Below are 22,743 nucleotides of genomic sequence, written 5' to 3' on the forward strand. Positions count from 1 at the left end.
CAGCCTCCATATCCATCTCATTACAGTTCTCCTTTAAGTTACATTAGTTATGTTAATTAAAATAGATAAGTAATATAATCTGTTACCTACACTGTTTTAAAAGAACAGGCAAATGTTTGTGATTTCATGGGGGCAGCCATCTTTTTCATGGGGGCAGCCATCTTTTTGGTTGAAAGGAGGTGACAGGGAGCATATGACACAGTTCCAACTGTCCTGTGTCCTGATCACCCCTGTCAGCTGTGCGCGCTAGGCTTCAAATCTCAAATTAAAAAAAAAATTGCACCTAAACAGCAGAACGAGAACAACATCATCAGAATTCCCATTGTGCTTTGCACAGCATCAGTGGAAAAATGCCCGGGCAGTTTTCTTCTGTGCAGCTAAAAATGAGGCTTGGGTAAGAAAAACAAAGTTCAGATGCTGTGAAACTGTTAAAGAAACACCAAGCCTTTTCAGCACTGCTGTGTAGATTTTTAGTCTGGAGGTTCACAGTCATCTGTATACACAGACATGATATTTTACATTCACCAGAGTTGTCCAGCCTAGGAACATAATGAGAAGCAACGCCTACCTGCTGGATTTGATGTATTGTATTAAATAAAGCCATTCAATAGGCTTGTGTGTCAGGTGTTCTTTGTATTCAGCAGAGCCTGCTGCTTTTTGTTATGAAGTAAGTGCCAGGAAGGAAATCGCTTCAAGCTGCCAACTTTCTTGTTCTGGGGAACTTTTCATGCAAGTCGGCCAGAAACTGTTTTTTGTTTCACTTTTTTTCCATAGCTTATTGCTCCTTTGTTTATTATGTGGAGACTGCGAGCTTTAACCCTTACAATGTATCTCCAGAAAGAATGACTTGCAGAGATAGGAGAGAATTGTTTTCTTTGTGAGCTATCTGAACTCTAGCAGCCTGTTATGGGTGTATGTATATAGACCTGGGATCAAATCCTGGCACTTCCTGTTCAGTAAAAATCCAGCACTTATTCAGTAGGAGACCTTGGGCAAAACTCCCTAACACTGCTACTGCCTACTGAGCGCGTCCTAGTGGCTGCGGCGCAAGTCTGATTGCCTAACCTTAAACCATTTCCTTATCATTAAATCTCCTTTCCAATGCCTACTTCTAACTTCATCCTTAACGTTAACCTTTTCTTGTATCCAAACCTTAAAGGACCCCTTAAAGGAGTTTCATGACAGTCCTGCTGATCTTTCATACACGAGCAGTATCTGAATCGCACACCTGGAACAAGAATGGGACGAATCCAGTCAGAGTTCAGACAGAAACATCTGATCTGGATGCTTGTTCAGGGTTTATGGCTAAATGTATTTGAGCCAGAGGATCAACAGGAAAGACTGGCAATATGCATTGTTTAAAAGGAAATAAATATGTCCGTCTCAATATCCCTCTTACTTCAGGTGTCCTTTAAACCCCCCCCCCCCCCCCCCTAAACTTGGCTACTTCCTGATACCTCTCTCACTAAATGTATTTCTCTCTTCCTCCCATGTTAACTCTTACTGTTGTTTAACAACTCCTCAAATCTAACTTCTTCTCTAATTCTTACACCAAGATTAAAGCGGTTTAAGCCTACTTCCACACCAAGACGTTGCGTTTTAGGGGACGTTAAGGTCGCATAACGTGCCCCTAACGCAATGCATGGTGGTGTTGAAGTTGAATGTCAGATTGAGCTGCGTTATGTGGCTCTCAAAACAGCCGCTTCAGGATAGTGATGGGAAGTCCTGATCTTTTTAAGGATTCGGATCAATTGAATCGGATCATTGAAAAGATCCGGATCTTTGAACCGAATCATTTGAATCATTTTACTAGGGAAGCAGACTGGGTGAAATGACTAGCAGGACAGGACTTTCCCAGCACTGTACATTCTGTATGTTCCTGTTTCTTCCAGACAGACATCCACTGTGAACCGAATCTTTCATTGTGGTGATCCGGATGATTCGACTCACAAAAAAGATCCGGATCAAATTACCGATTCGTTCATGATCTGGACAACACTACAGTCCCACCAGTAGTCACCACAGTGCAGTGAATATTAATTAGCCACGTGGCTAGTCACTGAGCATGTGCAAACAATCTAACGCAGCTCTATAGGGGTATAACGTACAGCATGTTGCACTTTCATTTAACATGCAGTGTTATACCCTAACGCAACGTGTGCACTGTGAACCGCACATTGATTTTACAGTGCTGTGAGTTAGGCTGCGTTACTGGCTGCTGTAAAGTGGGACTTTTACGTCCCAGTGTGAAACCGGCCTAAAATTATGACAAAATATTCAACAAAAATGTGTTTTCAGCAGTGATTTCTGACCTGTGTTTCATTTCAGGGCTCATTAGCATAAGTTTCTGCACAGCCAGAGAATGTTTAATTAATTGTATCAAGTAAAGAATATATACAGAAGATAAGCTTATCACCAGTTCGGATGCTGCAGCCCCTGCTGGAGAAAGTCAGTCCTGTGATGTAACCCTTTAAAAAACAAAAACATTGTGTTAGTATATTATATGCTGTAAATAATATTTTAGAGCAAAGAAGAAATGCTGGGTTATATTCCACTTTACGTTTCTTAATTCCTAAGGGTTTACACACATCCATAATGTGCTTACACACATCCAATGACTGACTGATTTTACTACATAGTTATTTTGGTTGAAAAAAGACATACGTCCATCGAGTTCAACCAGTACAAAGTACAACACCAGCCTGCTCCCTCACATATCCCTGTTGATCCAGAGGAAGGCAAAAAAAACCCCCACAAGGCATGGTCCAATTAGCCCCAAAAGGGAAAAATTCCTTCCCGACTCCAGATGGCAATCCGATAAAATCCCTGGATCAACATTAGGCATAACCTAGTAATTGTAGCCATGGATGTCTTTCAACGCAAGGAAAGCATCTAAGCCCCCTTCAAATGCAGGTATAGAGTTTGCAATAACGACTTCCTGTGGCAATGCATTCCACATCTTAATCACTCTTACTGTAAAGAACCTTTTCCTAAATAAATGGCTAAAACGTTTTTCCTCCATGCACAGATCATGTCCTCTAGTCCTTTGAGAAGGCCTAGGGACAAAAAGCTCATCCGCCAAGCTATTATATTGCCCTCTGATGTATGTATACATGTTAATTAGATCTCCTCTAAGGCATCTTTTCTCTAGGCTAAATAAACCCAGTTTATCTAACCTCTCTTGGTAAGTGAGACCTTCCATCCCACGTATCAATTTTGTTGCTCGTCTCTGCACCTGCTCTAAAACTGCAATATCTTTTTTGTAATGTGGTTCCCAGAACTGAATTCCATATTCCAGATGTGGCCTTACTAGAGAGTTAAACAGGGGCAATATTATGCTAGCATCTCGAGTTTTTATTTCCCTTTTAATGCATCCCAAAATTTTGTTAGCTTTAGCTGCAGCGGCTTGGCATTGAGTACGATTATTTAACTTGTTGTCGATGAGTACTCCTAAGTCCTTCTCCAAGTTTGATGTCCCCAACTGTATCCCATTTATTTTGTATGGTGCTAGACCATTGGTATGACCAAAATGCATGACTTTACATTTGTCAACATTGAATTTCATCTGCCATGTATGTGCCCATATAGCCATCCTATCCAGATCATGTTGCAATATGACACTATCTTCCTGAGAGTTGATGATTCTGCACAATTTTGTATCATCTGCAAAAATAGCAACATTGCTCACTACTGCATCTACTAGGTCATTAATAAATAAATTGAAGAGCACTGGACCCAGTACAGACCCCTGTGGGACCCCACTGCTAACAGTCTCCCATTTTGAGTACGATCCATTGACCACAACTCTTTGTTTTCTGTCCATTAGCCAGTTCCCTATCCATGCACACAAACTCTTCCCCAGTCCTTGCATCCTCAACTTTTGCACCAGACTTCTGTGGGGAACAGTGTCGAAGGCCTTTGCAAAGTCCAAGTATATCACATCTACAGCATTCCCAATATCCATATTAGCATTCACTACCTCATTAAAGCTGAGCATTTTAGTCAAACAGGACCAGTCTTTAGTAAACCCATGTTGATGCTGAGAAATAAGATTATTTTCTACTATGAAGTCATGTATAGTATCTCTTAGTAACCCCTCAAATAGTTTGCATACAACTGATGTTAAGCTTACAGGTCTATAATTTCCTGGATCTGATTTTTTGCCCTTCTTAAATAATGGGAAACCTGGGCTGTACGCCAATCCACTGGGACTCTGCTAGTTGCAAGAGAGTCACAAAAGATAAGATAAAGGGGTTTAGCTATAACTGAACTTAATTCCCTTAGGACCCGAGGATGCATGCCATCCGGGCCAGGTGCCTTGTCTATTTTTAATTTATTTAGTCTTGCCTTCACTTCTTCCTGCGTTAAGTATTTAATATTACATTTAGAAAATTGAGACTCTTCTGCCTCTGTGCTGTTTCCTTCATGTAGTATGAGAGCTTGCCACTTAAATCTGTTCATAGTATTCACAATCTTTTGCCTCTCCTACTGCATGGAAGTGGTAAGATTGACCAATCATTATCCAAATAAAATTGGATGTGTCTACGCATCCTAACACAAAGTTCCCCCCTTTAGGCAGGAAGCACACATAAGTTAACCTCTTCTTTACATCTGTCACCTCCTCAACAGCGTTATACCCTTCCAGATACCATTTTCTATCGTTCCCACTTGATATTATCCCTTTGTTAACCCTTTCTGGTCAGGTAATGTTGCATAAAAAGAAATTTATAAGAACAATTAATGTATATACTGTTTTTACATCTTAAATGTTACTGACACTTATCACACTTATCAGACAAATAAGCAAATGTGAAGTGATTCTAAAACCAAAAGTCAGATACTCGCCTATGAAGAGGGAAGGCTTTGGATCCTATAGAGCCTTCCCGCTCCTCACAGTGTCTACCTTCAAGCGCTGTCGCCGGTTCAAATTTGCTGCCTGGAAAGGCTTTGGCCACTAGTGCTTCCGCAGGTGAGTGGCTCCGTACTCTACGTATGTGTGAGCGCATGCTTGTGTGCATTCACGGATGCGCAGTACACAGCCGTCCGTTTTCAGAAGCACTCAAAGCCATGAGTGCTTGCAAAGTCCTCCAAGTGCCCCCAAAGGTGGATTCAACCAGCTGGTCAAATACCTGCAACGGAGGTGCCAGCACCAAGAACAAGGACACTGTGAGAGATCCAGGAAGGCTCTAGGATGCCGAGCCTTCCCTCTCCATAGGTGATTATATTACTATTTAATTTTAGTGCTTCACATAGGCTGCAGTTAACACCAACCCCCCCCCCCCCCATCAGCATTCTTTATTCTGGACATATATATATATAGTGTTAAAGGAAGAAAGTTTCCAAAAGCAAACAGGTTGTGTTACTAATGATGTGTGAGCAGGCAGTGGGGATGGCTTCTGGGATCTGTCACTGTGCTGTACTCCACTTTCCTGCATGATGTCACCACAAGCTGCAGGTTCACAGTCTGCTATTGTGCATTGTATGGCTCACATTACCTCCGCTTCAACTTTCTCCTTCCTCAAATTACAAACAGAATTTGGTGAACATCGCCCTTGACTGTCTAAGTACATTCAGAAATGCCCTTCAGTCTCTAGTGTGTAATTCCTAATGCTTCTGCCGTGCGTTTCTGCTCTCGATTGTTTTTGCTGCTCGATTCAGCTCTCGATTCTTATCTTCCTCTCGTTTTTCTTATCTTTTTCCATTCACTTCCATCAGAAAACGAGCGGCCAAAGAATCGAAAGCGAGATATCGGACATGTCGGAAATTATCTATCGAACCATCTTATCAGCTTAATAACGAACCGTGTATTCCCAGCATAAGAATTCTGTTCTGAAAGTCTTTTTATCTGTAGTGATCAAGCTCCTTTAAGGACAAATAGGTCTTTTGACAAGGCTCTACAGGGGGAAATTCTGCAGGCATGGGAATCTTCTTTACTTCCATTGCGCAAGAGCAACACGAGGCATATAACCTGTAAAGTATGGGCAGCCCACATGCAAAGCAGTGTCTATGCAAGACAAGTTCACGTGCAAATATGCTCAGGCTATTAGATGAGTCAGCAGATGGCTTCTCATGTTCTAGGGAAAAAGTGCTTCACTCTCCTCTGCTCACTGTGCAATTCCACTGTTCCTGGTGCTAAGAGAAACTCTTCTGACAATCTGATGGCAACTCTTCCACCAGACGGAATGTGTATCTAGTGACTGTGACCTGCTGTAAAGGATTGGGCTGTTAGTTCTTCTACTTTGTGGTTGGTGCCAGAAGCAGCTAATGATGCACCGCCACTCAGTCTCCCTAGTTGGTGCCTTTTCTTGTGACTTCAAGGTCTTGATAATAGGGCTGACTGTTCGAGATAGGTACAAAGAAATGGAGCAGTTGCCCACAGCAGCCAATTACAAGCCTTGTTTTAGTTAGCTTCCTTGGGCATCTGTATCACTTGTGCTATAGTTTTCTTTTCACCAGTGTTAAGTTAGCTCCACTATTCAGCACACTGAAGGTTTGTAAAGTACCAGGAGTTATCAGCCAGATACTGCCAGAAACTCCCACCTTGCTACTGGATCAGTTGGCTGCACAGGTCAGGTAGCAGATTATAGTAACTAATTTTCATACCTGGACGAATCCATTGGTCGGCAGCAAACTTTGACACTCCTGTCTCTGTTTCTTTTACAAACATTATGTAGCGATGTGTTACGAAAGAACTCTGTACAGACATGTGGAGAAGCTACAATGGTGGAACAATGGTGGTCAGGCCAGCGGGATCGTCCAAAGCAGCATTGTCAAGCTGTGGGTACTCTCACTAGATTTGATTGTCTTATACACTGAAAATCTATTGTACATAGCTTAAATTGAATCTGAAGCCTGTTTTAAAATAAAAAAACAGATACTTAAGGAGAGGGAAGGCTCTGGGTCCTAATGAGCTTTCCCGTTCTCCTTCTGGTGTCCTCGTTCCCCACTGCAGACTTTATGGTTTGAATCTCCCGCCATGAGACTTCGTTAGTCTTCAGAAGCGCTCGGGTTTCCTAAGACCAGCGGCTCTGTACTGCGCACACAATAGTGGACGCTCACGCATGCGCAGTACGGAGCGGCCGGCCTTCAGAAGCCCGAGTGCTTCCAAATGCTGCCGAAGTCTCCCCAACCCGGAAGAGAGCAGTCCACGACCAAATTGGTCTGGACTGCCTGTGGGGGAACATGGAGAACGGGAAGGCTTATTAGAACCCAGAGCCTTCCCTGACCGATTAATAGCAGAAACAAAATTTATAAATTGTTTCAAAGCTGTGCAGAAGGGTCTGAATAAGGACAACAACTTTCTATATTGGTATGAGATGGATGATATATGAACTGTCTCAGCCACCCTAGCTGAACTTGTGAACTAAGAATTTACGATACCTCTGGGTCAATCCTAATACCAGGTCTGGGAGCAATAAAGTAAACAAGGATCCTTATCTTACCCCATTTAGATGGTCTGTTTGTATTAAGGCATCTTAATGATGTATTTATGCTTGAAAAAAATATCTGTTTTTCCTTTTGATGTTGCATGTATATAAGCTGTCTGTACCACCAGCTTGCAAACTAACAGGATATAAACCTGACGAAGGCTGCAAGGCCGAAAGCTTGTTTATTCTTATTCATTTGTAGTTAGCCAATAAATGGTATCATCCTGATTTAAAACTTCTTGCTTTTACTGATGGCTAACACGGTACAATACCCTACTGCTACTCCTTTGGTAAGTATCTGTTTATTATTATTATTTTTAAAAAAGACTTTAGACTCCCTTTAAGCGGGCCTCATGATCTACATCCCTGTTGTGTTCTGTGGAGAGAAACAGAAACTTGTCCTGTACCAATGTGGAGGAAGTAGGAGGGGAGGCCGCCTCCTATTGGCTTTCTGTTTCAGTCTACCGTGTTATCGTGTGCTCATGGCACGTTTCGGACAGATCAGAACTGGTCTTAAATACTGAACAAATTACAATGTAATTGAATTTTATTTTTATACAATAAAGTTTTGTTTTTTATGGACAGATGAACATTCTTTGTTCATTGATGTCAAATATATAAGGTGGTTGTGATTCCCACCAGCTTGAGGCCAGCATTTGAGGACGGAACAGAAGATTGGGGCGCTGCTGCTCATGACAAGAAAAGGACACTTCAATCAAGCTCAGAAGACAAAAGAAAGAAAAGATCCCCAAAGACCTTAAACAACAAATCCGAGGACATTGCAGGACAAAATTAACTATATTTGCAAACCAGTGTCACTTTTACATTCAGGGAGGAAGAAGATTCTCAAACAAGCGATTTTCTGAACAATATGTGCATTTGTCTGCAATTAAATGCGGGTGTTAACAAGTGTGATCCCTGCCTTAATTAAAAGTGTGTAATGTTTATCATGGATGGTTGTCTGCTTCCTCTGGCAGAAGCTATCCAGAAATCCCTGTCTAGTTAGATAGGAGGGAGTTTACAATTCTGCACCCAAAGTGCTGGTGATTGAGATTTGTGAGAGGTAATTTGTAGCGCATGTTACTGTAGCAACGCTCGCGTTACTGGCGTACCACAGGTCATGCTCATAGCGTAGCTTGCGGTACACTGTTGGCGGTAGTAACGGTAATATTGCAGCGCGCTTACTATGCACAGCGATATAATACCAATGCTTCATGCGTCACCTCCAAAGTTCCTACAAGTGTAGGAAGGGTTTACACTATGCAGTGTTTCAGTAGATTAGACACTTGTGAAAAACCCCAAGATCTTCAAATCCAACAAAAGTCTAAAAATCTATCAAAAACTTGGGCCGTTCTTGATTCATGGTGACTCAAAAATTCAGTAGTTGGAAAAGGACTTGCAGTGTCTAGCATTGTGCATTAGCATGAAAAAAAAACGAAGAAAAGGAGTAAAATAGCAATCCATTCTTTGTAAAAAAAAATAAATAAAAGATTGCACCAACATATATAACCGTTTACCCTTACCCCTATTTAGAGGAGCAATAGGTTACCAAGAACCGACAACTATAAAAAATAAACTGAGCTCAAACATGGCTATTATACAGAATGACCCTCCCATAATAAGGACTCCCCTGAAACATTCCTTCCACTGGACAAGATAAAACCATACAAAGTCCCACAATAAAAACAATGTAAGCTTTCTAAAGTGTGGCTAGAGGAGCACCTCTAATACATGGCCTTGGGGCACTCTGATGCTTTTATGCGGTTCCACAGAATGATCCTATTTGCAGGTGTGATGCAGGGGTTGGAGGAGAACTGTGCTGTGCATAAAAGTTAAGAAAAGTGATAAAATAGTAATTCCTCCATGTTGTTCTGAGAAGTAAAGGATTTTATCCTTTACTTTATTTGTTTGTTCTGGATAAAGTCAATGAAAAAATAAAAATACGATAAATGTGTATTCTCTTCAAAGCACACAGCTGCAGAGCCTCCTGGGGTTGGCTGCGTGACTCCCAGCCCTCAGACTTCCAGTACAACATCCCAGCGGAAAGTTATTTTTGTTTTCATGTTTAAGTTCAGTTTGCAGTGAGACTAAAGAGCTGTGTATTTATTGATGCATTATTTCTTTTATTTCTGTTGCAGCATGTGCGTTTTTTTGTCAAGAAAATACAGTATTTTATTACAGTATAACCATTAGTGTTAGAAAGGAAGGAGTTACATAACTCTTTTTTACTTATTCAGCGGAGTGGGGGCCTATTTTGTCCACTAAAAGGTGGAGAAGAACTTCTGGTCTCTTAATATTGGGAGATTGAAACAAGCCCTCCCTTCCCTGTTTCAAGGTATTCCACTCCCCAGGACAAAGGAACCATGGCTACTCAAACTAAGAGCTTGCTAAGACTTTGTGGACCTGGGGTGGCTATGTGGTAGTTTTTTGTTTGTTTTTTTTACACACTGCACCTGCGCAGTACATGCATCTTCATATAGTTATAGCAAAAGATTTTGGAAGGCAACATACTGCATGGTAGCAGGGTATTTTCAAAATAAATGCTGCATGAGGCCTGCCAAAGATGCCCAGCGATGAATAAGGAAATTAGTTGAAATCTCTGTAGTATTTATACAGAGGCGCCAGAAGTATAAAAAGATCTAAAACATTTAAAAGTGAGGAGGTAGTGGTGGACTTACCTCCTCTGGGCAGACACAAGAAAATGCCGATCAATTTTCAGCAAAACAATTTATTTACATACTTCAGTATAACAACGCATTTTGCGGGAGTGACCAGCTTCCTCAGGCAATAGGATGGAGCATATACAAAAACAGGTCTGGCACTATGCCATGCGCCTCTGTGAGTTGAAATCTCTGTTCATTTCAGTTGTGCTGATCAGGTTTCTGCAGTTCTCTACATAGGCCTAAGGACTGCTACTTGCACCCTTTCCCATTTCTGAAAGAGATGAACGGTTTGTGGCCAACATTGCTGCCTTCAGTTCTATCCTTTGTGTGATAAAGCAATTAACCCTTCCCACACCCTCGCCAGTACTTTTCATCACCCTTCACCATTGCTCACTACTCTTTTATTTACATTTTTTTTTATGGACACTGAAGAGCATGTGAAAATGGTAAATGCTTTAATATATATGCCAACCAGGAACAAGGAACTTATACTCTGCTCATCTGTAGTGCAGCAATACTGACCATGAAAAGATACATTCTCAGAGAAGGGAGGGAAAGTATGCTGGGTCAGGTGATCTGTGCACACAGGAAGAGACTGGCTGCTGCCCCGCCCATCCCTTTCCTGACGATGGGATGGAGGAGTTTGGTGTTCCATCTGTGCAATAATATTGTGTTGTCTGAACTATTCATGGAGGTAGAGACGCCAGCTAGCTAGTTGTTTAAAATAAGCTTTTTGCAAATGAATCAGATGAATTAGTAATGAATGCACATGTATCATACACATTAACAAATGTGAGTTAGAACTAGGGCTTTAGTTAAACTCCCTAACACCCCCACCCGCCCCTCTTATAGATCCTGTGCTGATTTTTTTTTCTGCCCTACTTACCATTAAGGAGTGAATTCCATCCTCCATTTTTACAGTCTAAACTGAAAACCTACCTCTTCAGTCTGGCATTCATGAACATCTGACTATCTTCTCTGTAACACAACCCAGCCTGCAACCCTGTATTAATCTGAGACACAACTATGCGCTTTGAGTCCTATGGGAGAAAAGCGCTTTACAAATGTTATTGTATTGTATTATTGTATTGTATTTTTAAAACGTAAGTAAGAAATTAAATCAGATTTTCAGCTGATGATATTTCTTTTCTCCAAGAAAGATTTAGGGCCCGTCTCCACTTGCGTGGCTTCTGCGCCGAATCCGCAGAGTTTCCCCGCAGGCAAATCGCGCGGGGAAATTCTGCCATAGGGATCAATAGCTCCGCCGGCCGAATCGCTTGCACTAACGATTCAGCCGGCATCTCCATCCGTTTCCGTGCGGGAGGCTGCGAATCCCATAGCCATGCATGGCACGGCTGATGGGGTTCATCTGCGTACCCAGAAGTGCCGCCGCGCATCTCGCAGACGCGTGCAGCTCAAATGGAAACGGGCCCTAACACAAGTGATAACCCTATCTTTCCAATGACAACATTGTAATGTCACTCAGGAAGGATCTAAAGTATGCGTATTGTATAAAAGCATTAACATTTCCTTAGCTAGAGGTAGCTTTGTTCCTTCGCTGAGCAGCAATGTTCTCTTACTGTGTTCTCAGTTGATGGCTTGATTTGCTAAGGCTGTAGACCATTCATGAGTCTACAAACCTGAGCAGGAATTTTATAGTGTTTGATATTAGGTACCATAAATCTCACATGGGTCTAATCAAACCATAATTGGAGTTGCCACAAGGCTAGCAACTTAACAAATTGTAAAACTCCACTCATGTCCACAGACCTACAGTGAAAAAAAGTCTTGGCTGTCCTGGATTTATTAATACTAAAGTCTTAATGCAGATGTGTGCATGTGACTGCAAGCTCACAAACTCACTAGCCAATGAGTAGTCCTCTGTGTATTCTGATATGATCTGGTAAGGTAAGCAAGGTCAGCAATATTTTGCCATCCAATAACAGACACCTTTTTTTTAAAACAATCCAATTCAGATTTGCTGATCACTTATGTCCTCCAGCCCCGATCAGCTGCATTGTGTCAGGGTGTGTGTGAACAGTTTGATATCATGGCTATTGTTTCATTACACTTTTGTTTCCTTGTAGCTGGGACTCGACATGGAAGAGCTGGAGGAGATAGAAGAAGATGCTGGTCTGGGTAATGGAGGCCTGGGACGCTTGGCAGGTACGCCAACATCTTGCTCTGGATACACACGGCGAGATGGGTACAATTGTGTCCACAGACTTTGCTGTAAAGTTCTTATTACAGCCACAGCATATGCTCTTCTAGGGGGTTTACATGGATTATCTGCTCACAGACATACCAGAAATACAGGTGGTGCGGGAAGTGCACCAGAAAAAAATGGGCGTGCCATTAGCTTAGGGAGGAGCCAAATGTACATGGACCTACCAGCGGTGTGTGCCTCCTTTTTTCTTGGAGCAGCAATGAGGCCCTAAATACCATACAGACTTATGAGCCCACAGGTACCTCCACAGCTAATGTCCCCCATACCCCTACACATATTCTCACAGCCAAATCGAACGCTCTCCTGGAGCCTGCACCTGTCCCCCACAGCTAATTTATGGCCCAAACATGTACCCCAAACCTAATGCCTGGTACACACAATGCAATTTTCCTGTCAGATTGACAAGGTCAATCGATAACTTCCTGCATGTCTCATCTGCTTCTGATCGAGAAAGGGATTGATTTGTGCAGTACTGATCTTAAAATCGACCCCTTTCTTGTTCAGAAGCAGAATTAGACATGACAGAAATTGGGAAAATTGCATCTTATTAGCCTTTAATCTCCATGTTCCTAGAACACTCGGCCCCACCCCTAGCATTCACACCTGCTCACGTGCCTGCATTATGCATGTGTAAAACTACTATAGATAGTAGAGCTTTACAAACTATCAGGCACGCTAATCCTCCTCCTCTTACCTAGTTTCCTGTCATCACAGTGAGACCGATACAGTGCTTGACCTTTCACCCATCATCCCAAGTGGTGCCGCTGTTGTCTGACTCAGTGGAGATGATGTGGTGGATGGAGTTTAAGCCAAGTGAAATTTAGGGAGACAGAAAGGAGCAGCAGTTGGTGGCAGCAATTGATACTTCACCTCTGTTTCTAATGACACCACTGCTACCATGCACGGGTCTCCCCTCTGTTTTCTGTTTCAAAATGTTTATTGAATTTTGAATTTTTTTTTTATATAGAAAAGCAGATACAGTCATGTTTGGTCGCAGACCAACTTATAACAAAGGAACAGTTCGCATACCAACATTGGTTATTACACATTTTAACTGCTGAGGTTTCCATTAGTCTTGCCGTGGCATCTCAATCAGAATTACGTAATATATTCACGGAAACTTCTCCAACTAGGTCGCGAACTAGACCAGAAGTACTTACTGGTGGCCTTTTGGCCACAGAGAGGAGTGGAAGGAAACAAAGAAAAAGAAGAATAAAGAAAGAAGAAGGAGAAAAAAGAGGGGGAGGGGGGAGGGGAAATGGGAAGGGATATGTGTCAAGAAGCAAGGTCCTAAGGGGGTGCTTGTTTGGAGCCCTCGAGGTCTTGACTGGTAGGTTCCTTAGGTGGGTCCTTCTAACTGTTGCCAGGGTTCCCAAATTCTATTAAATCTGTCCACCTTGTCTTCCAGAGTAGCTGCCATCTTTTCTTGGATCATGAAGGCAGTTACTCTTCTTTTCGTCTCTGGGAAGGAGACAAATGGTGTCCTCCAGGCTCTAGCTATACTCTGCTTGGCTGCTACAAACACAAAGTGTGCTAGCACTTGTTGGTCTCTGTTCAGAGAATCTAATCTAAAGTGTAGAAGGGCCGCCCAGGGGTCTTTTACTATCTGAACCCCAAACAGGGTGTGGAAAAGCCTGAAGACTTTTGACCAAAATCTAGAAAGCATTGAGCAGGACCAGAAGGTGTGTACCATGTTCCCTGGGGCCCCACAGCCTCTGAAACAAAGGCCTGAGTTCATACTTGAAAGGTGTTTTAGTCTATTAGGGACCCAGTACCAACGTAGAAAAACTTTGTATGCAGATTCTACTATTGAGAGGTTGATTGATAGTTTCTAGAGTGTAGTCCAGGCCTTCTCCCATCCCTCTCTGGGCCTAGACCCTCTTAGATCAGATTCCCATCGGGACATATATGAGTGAGTAAGGGGGCTGGAGGGCTCATTCAAGATAGTGTAAAGGACGGATAGGTTCCCTTTGGAGAAGGGATCCTTAGAGCAGAAGTGTTCAAATCTGGTGAGGGATAGCGGGTAAGTTGTCTGGGGCGGCAGAAGGGCCTTGAGCCAGTGGTGAAACTGCATATAGCGAAAGCGCTCTGCATTAGGGATTTTAAATTTGTCGACTAGCACCTCCCAGGAAAGGACACCCGAGCTGTCTGTTAATTTCTGGATTTGTTCTAAGCCCTGTTCCCTCCACCATCTGAAGCTGTAGGAGTTGTGTTGTCCCGGTGCGAACAAGGGATTGTTAATGAAAGACATGAGTGGGAGAGAAGGGGACATCAGGCCTTTCGAGTATCGGATTGAGTCCCAAACGGCTAAACAGTGCTGCAGTACTACACTTAGGTTGGCAGGTCGGTGAGATTTCGAGAGCCAGATGGGGGTCTGAACTGACTGAGGGAATGACGCTGGAATATCAAAATAAGTCCAGAGGGGCATTCTCTCTCCTTTGTATAGATCTATCAGGTGTACAATCTGTGATACCTGGTAATAGCTGGTTAGACGTGGTACCCCTAGGCCTCCAGTGTTTCTGTGGGTATGCATTATAGTTTTAGAGATCCTGGGGTGGGAGTTTGCCCATATGAACTTGGTTAATTTATTTTGGAGCATTCTGAGAAAGTGAGGGGGGACCTTCACCGGCAGCATCCTAAAATAATAGAGTATCTTGGGCAAAAGAGTCATTTTTATCGCGTTAATGCGGCCTAACCAGGATAGGTTAAAGGTGGACCACTGTGAGAGCCATCCAGAGATGGAACGAGACAGGGGGTAATAGTTCTGTTTGAATAGTGATTTATAAGAGCCAGTCAATTGTATGCCCAAGTATTCTATTGAATCAGAGTGCCACTTAAACGTATATTGAGACTGAAGGGAAGAGCAGGACTCTGGGCCCAAGGTAACATTCAAAACTTGGGACTTGATTGGATTTATTTGTAATCCCGAGGCCTTAGAGAAATCCGACAAAAGGGACATTAATTCAGGAATCGAGGATTCAGGTTTTGTAAGGAAGAGCAAAAGGTCATCAGCAAACAAGTTTTGTTTGTGTGTTATGCCTGCTAGTTCCACTCCCGAGATCCCGTCCCTCTGTCTTATTGCAATAGCCAAGGGTTCCATTGCCAGAATGAACAGAATGGGGGATAGAGGACACCCCTGTCTCGTTCCTCTATCAATGGGGATGAGCTCTGACATGTAACCCGCGTAATGTACCCTGGCTGAGAGTCTGTAATATAATACCTTGATCCAGGTCAGGAACGACTCCCCGAAACCCCATTTCTCCAAAACCCTGAATAAATACTCCCAGGAAACTGTGTCGAAAGCTTTGTAGATGTCCAGGGCTAAACATAGTCCTGGGATCTTCCTGTTATGCATCAATTCGATCACCTGCAAGGCTCGGAGGGTTGCGTGGGACGCCTGCCGACCTGGGACAAATCCCACCTGGTCCTTGTGTATTATAGAAGCTAAAAAGAGATTTACACGTGAAGCTAGGATTTTACTAAGCAATTTGAGGTCTATATTTAGGAGTGATATGGGCCTAAACTGGTGGGGTTCCAGGGGTTCTTTATCTGTCTTCGGGATCATTGTTATGTTTGCATGAAGTGAGTCGGCGTGGGGTAAAACTACCCTCCTGAGCTCGTTAAATACTAAGGTCAGAAGAGGTGCCAGCTCCTCACTGAACTTTTTGTAGAACATACCTGAATAGCCATCCGGCCCTGGGGATTTGGAGACCTTAAGGGACTTAATAGCCACCAGGGTCTCTTCTTGTGTAATTGCCCGATCCAGATTCTCAATCTGGTCTGTAGGAATTGTGGGGAGGGATATTCTATCAAGAAAGGATTTAATCGGGATACCTGAGTGCCCAGAGGGGCGACTGTAGAGGTTGCTTAGGAACTCTTGGAAGCCGTGGGTTATTTTTTGGGGGTTACACGTAACCTGATTATGAGCTAAGCGTACCGCTAGCGTAGGTGGTTTATAGATTTTGTTTTTTAACTTATTTGCCAACAGAGTGTGAGATTTATTCGCCCATCTATAATATTTGTTTTTCTGCCAGCGGAGATGTTTCTCTGCCGCCTCAGTTAGCATCGAGTCAAGTTGAGCTCGGAGAGGGTCTCTTTCCCGTTTCAGTGCGGGTGTGGGTTGTGATTTCCAATCAGCCTCCGCCCTTTCCAGTTTTAGGGAGAGGTCTTGTGCCTTCTGAATGCGTTGCTTTTTTAGATATGTAGCTAGCCCAATGAGCCGACCCCGCACCGTGACCTTTAGGGCTTCCCAGAAAGTGATGGGTGACTCTACTGACCCTCTATTATCATCTGCGAATTCTGTAAGAAAAGATCTAATCCTTTCTAAGGAGGATGGGTCTGATAAGAGGGAGTCATTTAGTCTCCATCTGAAGCTGGTTTTCCTGGGGACTAGAGATGAGAGACGGATCATTAAAGGATTATGATCTGACCAGGTGACTGAGAGGATTTTGGCCAGGTTGGCGTTAGGGAGGAGGGACTGGTGTAGGAAAAAATGGTCTATCCTACAAAAACTATCGTGTGGATTAGAATAAAAAGTGTAGTCTCGGGTGTTGGGATGCAGGTCCCTCCATACATCAGAGGCCTTGCGCTTCAAAAAGATCTGCTATTGCGTTTGGGCGGGGAGCCCCTGGGTTTTGTGAGTTTGCTCCTAAGGGAGAGGGACGTGACCTATCTGCTATTTCGTTTAACACTGCATTTGCGTCTCCACACAAGAGCAGTGTCCCTTCGCAGTGGCTGTTTATGACCTGGATCAAGTGGGACAGGAAGCGTTCCTGGAAACTGTTAGGGGCATAGTAGGACACCATCGTGATAGTGGTATCATACAGTGTCCCGGTCAACAGAAGGTATCGCCCTGTAGGATCTGAGATTTGCTTTGTACACTTAAAAGGTAAACCCCTTCTAAAGGCTATTGTAACCCCCCTCACTTTCTCACGTGCCATTGAATGATACACCATGGGGTAATGGTAACTAAGGTAGGAAGGATGGGAGGAGGCCGAGAACCTGGTTTCCTGAAGGCATACGATATCTGCCTTACAGGACTTGTAAAACTGGAATGCCTTTGTTCTCTTTTGAGGGACATTAAAGCCCTGGACATTATGTTATATAATGGAGAGTGAACCTAGATCAACGTGTGCAGCCATTTGGATTGAAGTAAATAACATAATCTCGTATCAGACCCCTGATTAGTCACATCCCTCTCGTGACCAGGTCTGCCACTTGACACAAATGGTGGGGGAAGGGGAACGAAGGGGGGAAAGGGTGAAGAAAAAGAATAGGCAAAGAAGAAATATACAGCAGCAAAGAGTAAGAGAAGAAAGCTGCGTCCCTCCAGAAGGAGGCCAAATGGAGGGAGGCTGTACAAAACGCACAAGCGGCCTGTTCTGCGCCTGGTGGGCACAGAAGGGGCCCGGTTCCCCACAGAGAGCTCCAGACCCTGGAGCGTCAACGTGGCTAAACTGGGTTGGTGGCCTCCCTCAGCTGCATCGTCTAACAAAAAGAGATAATAACTGGTACAACATAACATCATTCAAAAAGTTATTCATTAACCATATTCAGGGCCTGCCTCGGCCCAGGCATTCCGGGACATCCCATGGGTGACTATAATTAAATAGCAGTCCCTGGTGTACACTAAAAGAACGTAGGGGTGTGTTACACTTTACTGAGCCAACCTGGTTAGCAGGATATCTTATAGATCATAATTAGATGGACAGTAACCAGGCTGACCCACTGCTGTTGGGGGATCTACCTGTACCCTCGCTTGGATCAGGAAAACAGGGGCAGGATGGGTGGGATGAATGGGGAAGGGGGGGGGATGGGAATGTGTGAGGGATTTAAAGGGGCGAGGGGTAAAGAGAGGGGGAGGGGGTGAAGGGAGGGGGGTTAGGAGGGGGGGGGGGTTGACCGGGGTAGGGGGGAAGGAGGGTTCAGGGTAAACCATTGTCGGACACCTCTCTAACAGGGGGACTATCGTCCGGTTTTTGGTGCTGCCCCCTAACGTGCAATTAAAGCTCTGCCAGACCGTGCGTCTGAGAGGCCTTGCAAGATGGCGGAGCAATTAACTATACAAGTCTTGTATGGTCACAATCACTGATGATCTGGGGGTCCTCTCGAACTAGGGGGGAGCCCAACAGTTTGTACAGGTGGGATTTATTCGAACGCTATTAAAGCTTATCAGTTCCAAGAACCAAACATTTAAGCTCGAGTTAGTTATTTAAAGCCTCATCTGAGCAGGTAAATTGTAGGAACAAAAATAACTGACAATCTAAGTGAATTCGGGCATTTCCTCGTCCCCTGTACTTATAATTTACACGGGAGAAGTCTCAGTTCAAGTTCTCTCTAGGCTGAGAGGAGTTCAAATGCTTCAAAAGCCAGGTAACCAAAAATAGGCAAAAGAAAAAGGGGAGAGAAATGTACATGAGGCCATAAGAGAGGCTCTACACATCAGTCAGAATACTTAGCCATCCTGACGTTTCACTAATCTTCAGCCTGGATCTGATAGCTGGGAGTGTGGGGCGAGATTCTTTCGGCGTCTGGATTTGCTTCGGCGGGGTTTCACCGTGTCCCAGAGAAGGAGTGATCTCGAGGAGTGCTGACTGTGAGCGGGCGAGCTCGCTGGGAGACCGAGACGAAGTTGTTCGAATTTCTGCTGGGCCTCCTCTGGCGACGACACAGATATCTGTTTATCTTGGTGGGTGAATATCAACTTGAAGGGGAAGCCCCACCTGTATTTTATCTGCTTGGTGAGTAAAATCTGGATGAATGGCTTCATCGCTCTCTGACGCTGCACCGTTGCTGGGGCTAGGTCCACAAAAAGTTGGTAATTATTTCCTTGAAAGGACAGCTGGCCCTTGTCTCTTGCGGCTCGAAGCAGCGCTTCCTTAGTGTTGTAGAAGGTGGGTTTGAGAATAATGTCTCGTGGGGGGCCGTTTTGTTTTAAGGGGGTTAGGGCTCTATGGATGCGGTCAAACTCCAACCGATCTATGGGGATGGTTGGGTCGAGCTCTTGGAAGAGCGCAGTGATCGTGGAGGTGAGGTCGGTCACTGTTTCTGGGATTCCCCTGACTCTCAGGTTTCCTCTTCGGGCCCTGTTCTCGAAGTCCTCCATCTTAAGTTGTGAAGAGTGAGCATCGGTCTGCAGAGTCCCGATGTCTCTATCATGGGCCTCTAGATCTATTTCTGCCTTGTCCATTCGCGCCTCGAGATCGCGGGTGCGGGACCCTAGCTCTCGGATTTCCTTCTTTAGTTGGGAAGTGATGCGAGCTGTGGTCTCGTCTAGCCTACGCAGCAGAATTTGCTCGAACTGTTCTAGCAGGGCTTGGTTGCGGGCTCGCTCACCTGCTGCACCCCACGGGGTGGCTGAAGTTTTCTGCTGCGATCTGGTGGATAGGCGGAGTGAGGAGACGCTGCTGTCGTCTGAGGCTAGGCCCGGGGACTCGCCTCGCTGGTTCTTTCCTGGCGCCATCTTGGATGTCCTTCGTGGCTCGGGGAGGATTAGTGTCAGCTTCTCAGGCGGTTTGATCCGTTCGATTTCGGTATCCCGTGAAAGAGGGTTATCTTGCCGTCAGGTCTAGCGTGATAGATTGGTTGTGGGATGCCTAAGGCAGGTCGGATTGCTACGGATGCAGCTGAGGGTTGCAGAGCGAGGTTAGATTGCGGCCATCTTCCTCGGCTGCTCTCCCCTCTGTTTTCTAATCCTCTGCATCCCCAGCTGCTACCAGAAGAGCAGCACACTTCCTGCTCCTCCACTGGGCTGCAGATAATACTTCCTCCCTGCTATTTTCAAACTCGCTTGGGGTGCAAGCAACCCCTTTGCCCCTTCCTGCGGACGCCCATGGATCACTCATCCACTGGGCTGTGATCTCCAGGATTCTCCTGGAGACACGCTTGCTACATATCTGGCAATTTGTGCAACTACAGAGAGCATACCCTTTCCAGCAAGCCCGCCAGTATTATTCAGTCACTGAGAGAAAAGAGGGGCTGGAGAGACTGCGTTTTCCATAGTTGTGCAAATTGCTGGATATATTGATAGGGTGTCCAGGAGAGATTTCAACAAAATGCTGCCGATATTACATCCTCCATGCTATTTTCAAACTGTTGGGATCCGCTGATCCGCCTTACCTCCTCCTACGGACGCCCATGGCTCCATTGTTTGGAAATTATTTGTAATACTATGCCTAGTATTATTGTATTATTACAATCCTTATTAGTTCATACAATGTGTTAGGGAAGGTGAGCGAGTTTGATTGCCCAATAGATGTGGTAGGCCTTGTATAAAAAAGCACTACAACCGACCACACAGGAAAAAGTGGTTTGTGACGACGGTTAAAAGATAATAAGGAGGCAGTTAAACAAGTTTTATATACTGTCCGCATGAATGAGCCTTTATTCATTCTGCACGGTTTTCTGCATGGTTATTAACGTGTACATACTCAGAAATTATTGGACACTCAACAAAAGGACACTGAGTGCGCAAGTAATGTCTGTACCTGCTCTTGTCAGTAAACATTCCTATACATAAGCTGCTGTATGATATAAGGACGCCTGTCCAATACTATGGGACAAAAGCATGCGGTATGTATCTGACCTTCAATAGGAACCAAAGCACAAATACTGTAAAGATGGCCATACACTTGTCGATATGGCCAACAGGTACTTCCCTCCCCGGTCATTATCTGATTAGAGAGGGATCTACCTGCTCAATTCCCTCACCATGCTACACACAGGTTTTCATGAGATCTTTGAAAGTCTGTCTGCATGCCTGACAGGCCTCCTTATAACACATCCCCCCCCCCTCCCCCCGGCCATGCGGCTATTAAATGGGTTCTGTGGAGTGCTGAAATAAACATAAACTGACACTTACCTGGGGCCTCTATCAGCCCCCTGTAGCTGTCATGTCCCGCACCATCGTCTTTCGATCACCTGTTCCCCGCCACCAACAATGGTCAATTATTCGTCCAACAAGAGGAATAGTGCGTGCTCGCGCCTCGGGAGTCTACTGCGCATGCGCAGAACGAGGTTTTCTTGTACTGCGGCCGCAAACACATTAGATGCGTAATGGGACCGGCGGCGGGGAACGAGTGATCGGAGGAGGACAGCGCAGGACATGACAGCTACAAGGGGCTGATAGCCCCAGGTAAGTGTCAGTTATTGTTTATTTCAGCACTCCACAGAACTTCTTTAACTGTCTGCTGAGTGGTTGCAGTCTCTGCTCTCCCCGTCGGCTTCTTCTTCACTGCCAAGTCCTGGTGTAGTGTAATGCAGAGGACAGACACTAGGGGCACTGTGAGAGGCCTCTGCATTACGTCACACAGGTGCTCGGGGACACAGAATTGGAGACCGGAAGAAGCAGCCAGCGGGGACAGAAGAGACATGAACCACCTGAAGGACAGGTGAGAGCAGCTTTGGGAACGATTGGGAATCGTTTGCAGTATCAATTTCTAGCTAATTTGATCAAATGATCATCAATGAAAAAATCCACCTTAACCAATGCATGGAGATCAGGAAACCCCACTGCTTTTATGTGTAAGTAATATGAGGGGAAGACATTCACCTGTACGCCACATTTTGTATAAAAATAGAAACATTGACTGAACTATATAATTACTGCTCATTTGTTCTGTGAGAGCCTCTAGTTGGTGCTCTTTAAGAGCTGGGTTTGCTGAAGGGTAATTTGTTGCTGTGCCAGCTTGGAACTGATTCAAGCTACAGTCTAATGACTAGCTCTTTTCTCTAAGCAAAGGAGGGGTTGTCCCGTAAGCATTTCTGAACTTCCAACTGAAATGCCATAGAGATAACTGAGGAACCCATAATGTGATTATTCAGAGCACTCTGCTATGTTTCAATGGCTTTTTCCTGGCAAACCCGAGATTTCTATTTTTCATCTGCTGAAGGTCCCAGCTGGCTTGTCCTCTGTATGCAAGAGCACATTAATCCTGTGCCTGAACCCTCACAGCATACCAGCACGTGTATTACAGCCAGGGCTTGGCATGGTGCCTGTGCAACTTCCAGAGGCCCAGGGACTAGGAAGCCCCCCATAGTATGCCTCCAATAAGGATAGTGTGGACGTGTTTTACATGATGAGAGCAGGGGAAGGGAGGGTGAGATGGGAGTAGTTCTGCTCTGCTGCATTTATGTCAGCAGAGCTCTTTCATATCCACTGAATTCTCTGCTGATAGCAGTGCCCCAATACATGCTTCCCACAAGAGAACCACCTCCTCACTGCAGGCAAATCTTTACTACATGTAGAACTTTCTAACAAGTTGGTTCACCCAATTCCCAAACTCCTTACTAGATTTTGGGGGTGCATTAACTTTGAGTTCAAGTCAAACTTCAGAAGTACTGGCATTACAGGGGCACCTCTAGCCATTTTGTCACCCTGTGGCGCTTGCCCCCAAACAACCCACCCCCCTTGTGGCGCCCCCCCCCC

The 22,743-nt window shown here is 44.6% G+C and overlaps 2 protein-coding genes and 1 long non-coding RNA gene across 4 annotated transcripts in view; 1 reads left to right on the forward strand and 2 right to left on the reverse strand.

The window, feature by feature from the left end:
* The window catches only part of ABHD12 (abhydrolase domain containing 12, lysophospholipase), a 1,393,598-nt gene that overhangs the window by 989,337 nt on the left and 381,518 nt on the right, over positions 1–22,743 (reverse strand). The window lies entirely within an intron of this gene.
* The window catches only part of PYGB (glycogen phosphorylase B), a 231,913-nt gene that overhangs the window by 68,013 nt on the left and 141,157 nt on the right, over positions 1–22,743 (forward strand). Inside the window, exon 3 of the mRNA XM_068232241.1 lies at positions 12,178–12,256. Coding sequence (XP_068088342.1) covers positions 12,178–12,256 — 79 coding nt within the window. The remainder of the gene's footprint in view (positions 1–12,177; positions 12,257–22,743) is intronic.
* Positions 2,359–22,743, reverse strand: part of LOC137504181 (uncharacterized) — a 139,550-nt gene continuing 119,165 nt past the window's right edge. The window contains exon 3 of the long non-coding RNA XR_011019442.1: positions 2,359–2,468. This is a non-coding gene — a long non-coding RNA (uncharacterized lncRNA). The remainder of the gene's footprint in view (positions 2,469–22,743) is intronic.

Source organism: Hyperolius riggenbachi, chromosome 4 (assembly GCF_040937935.1).
Source record: "Hyperolius riggenbachi isolate aHypRig1 chromosome 4, aHypRig1.pri, whole genome shotgun sequence".
Lineage (NCBI taxonomy): Eukaryota > Metazoa > Chordata > Amphibia > Anura > Hyperoliidae > Hyperolius > Hyperolius riggenbachi.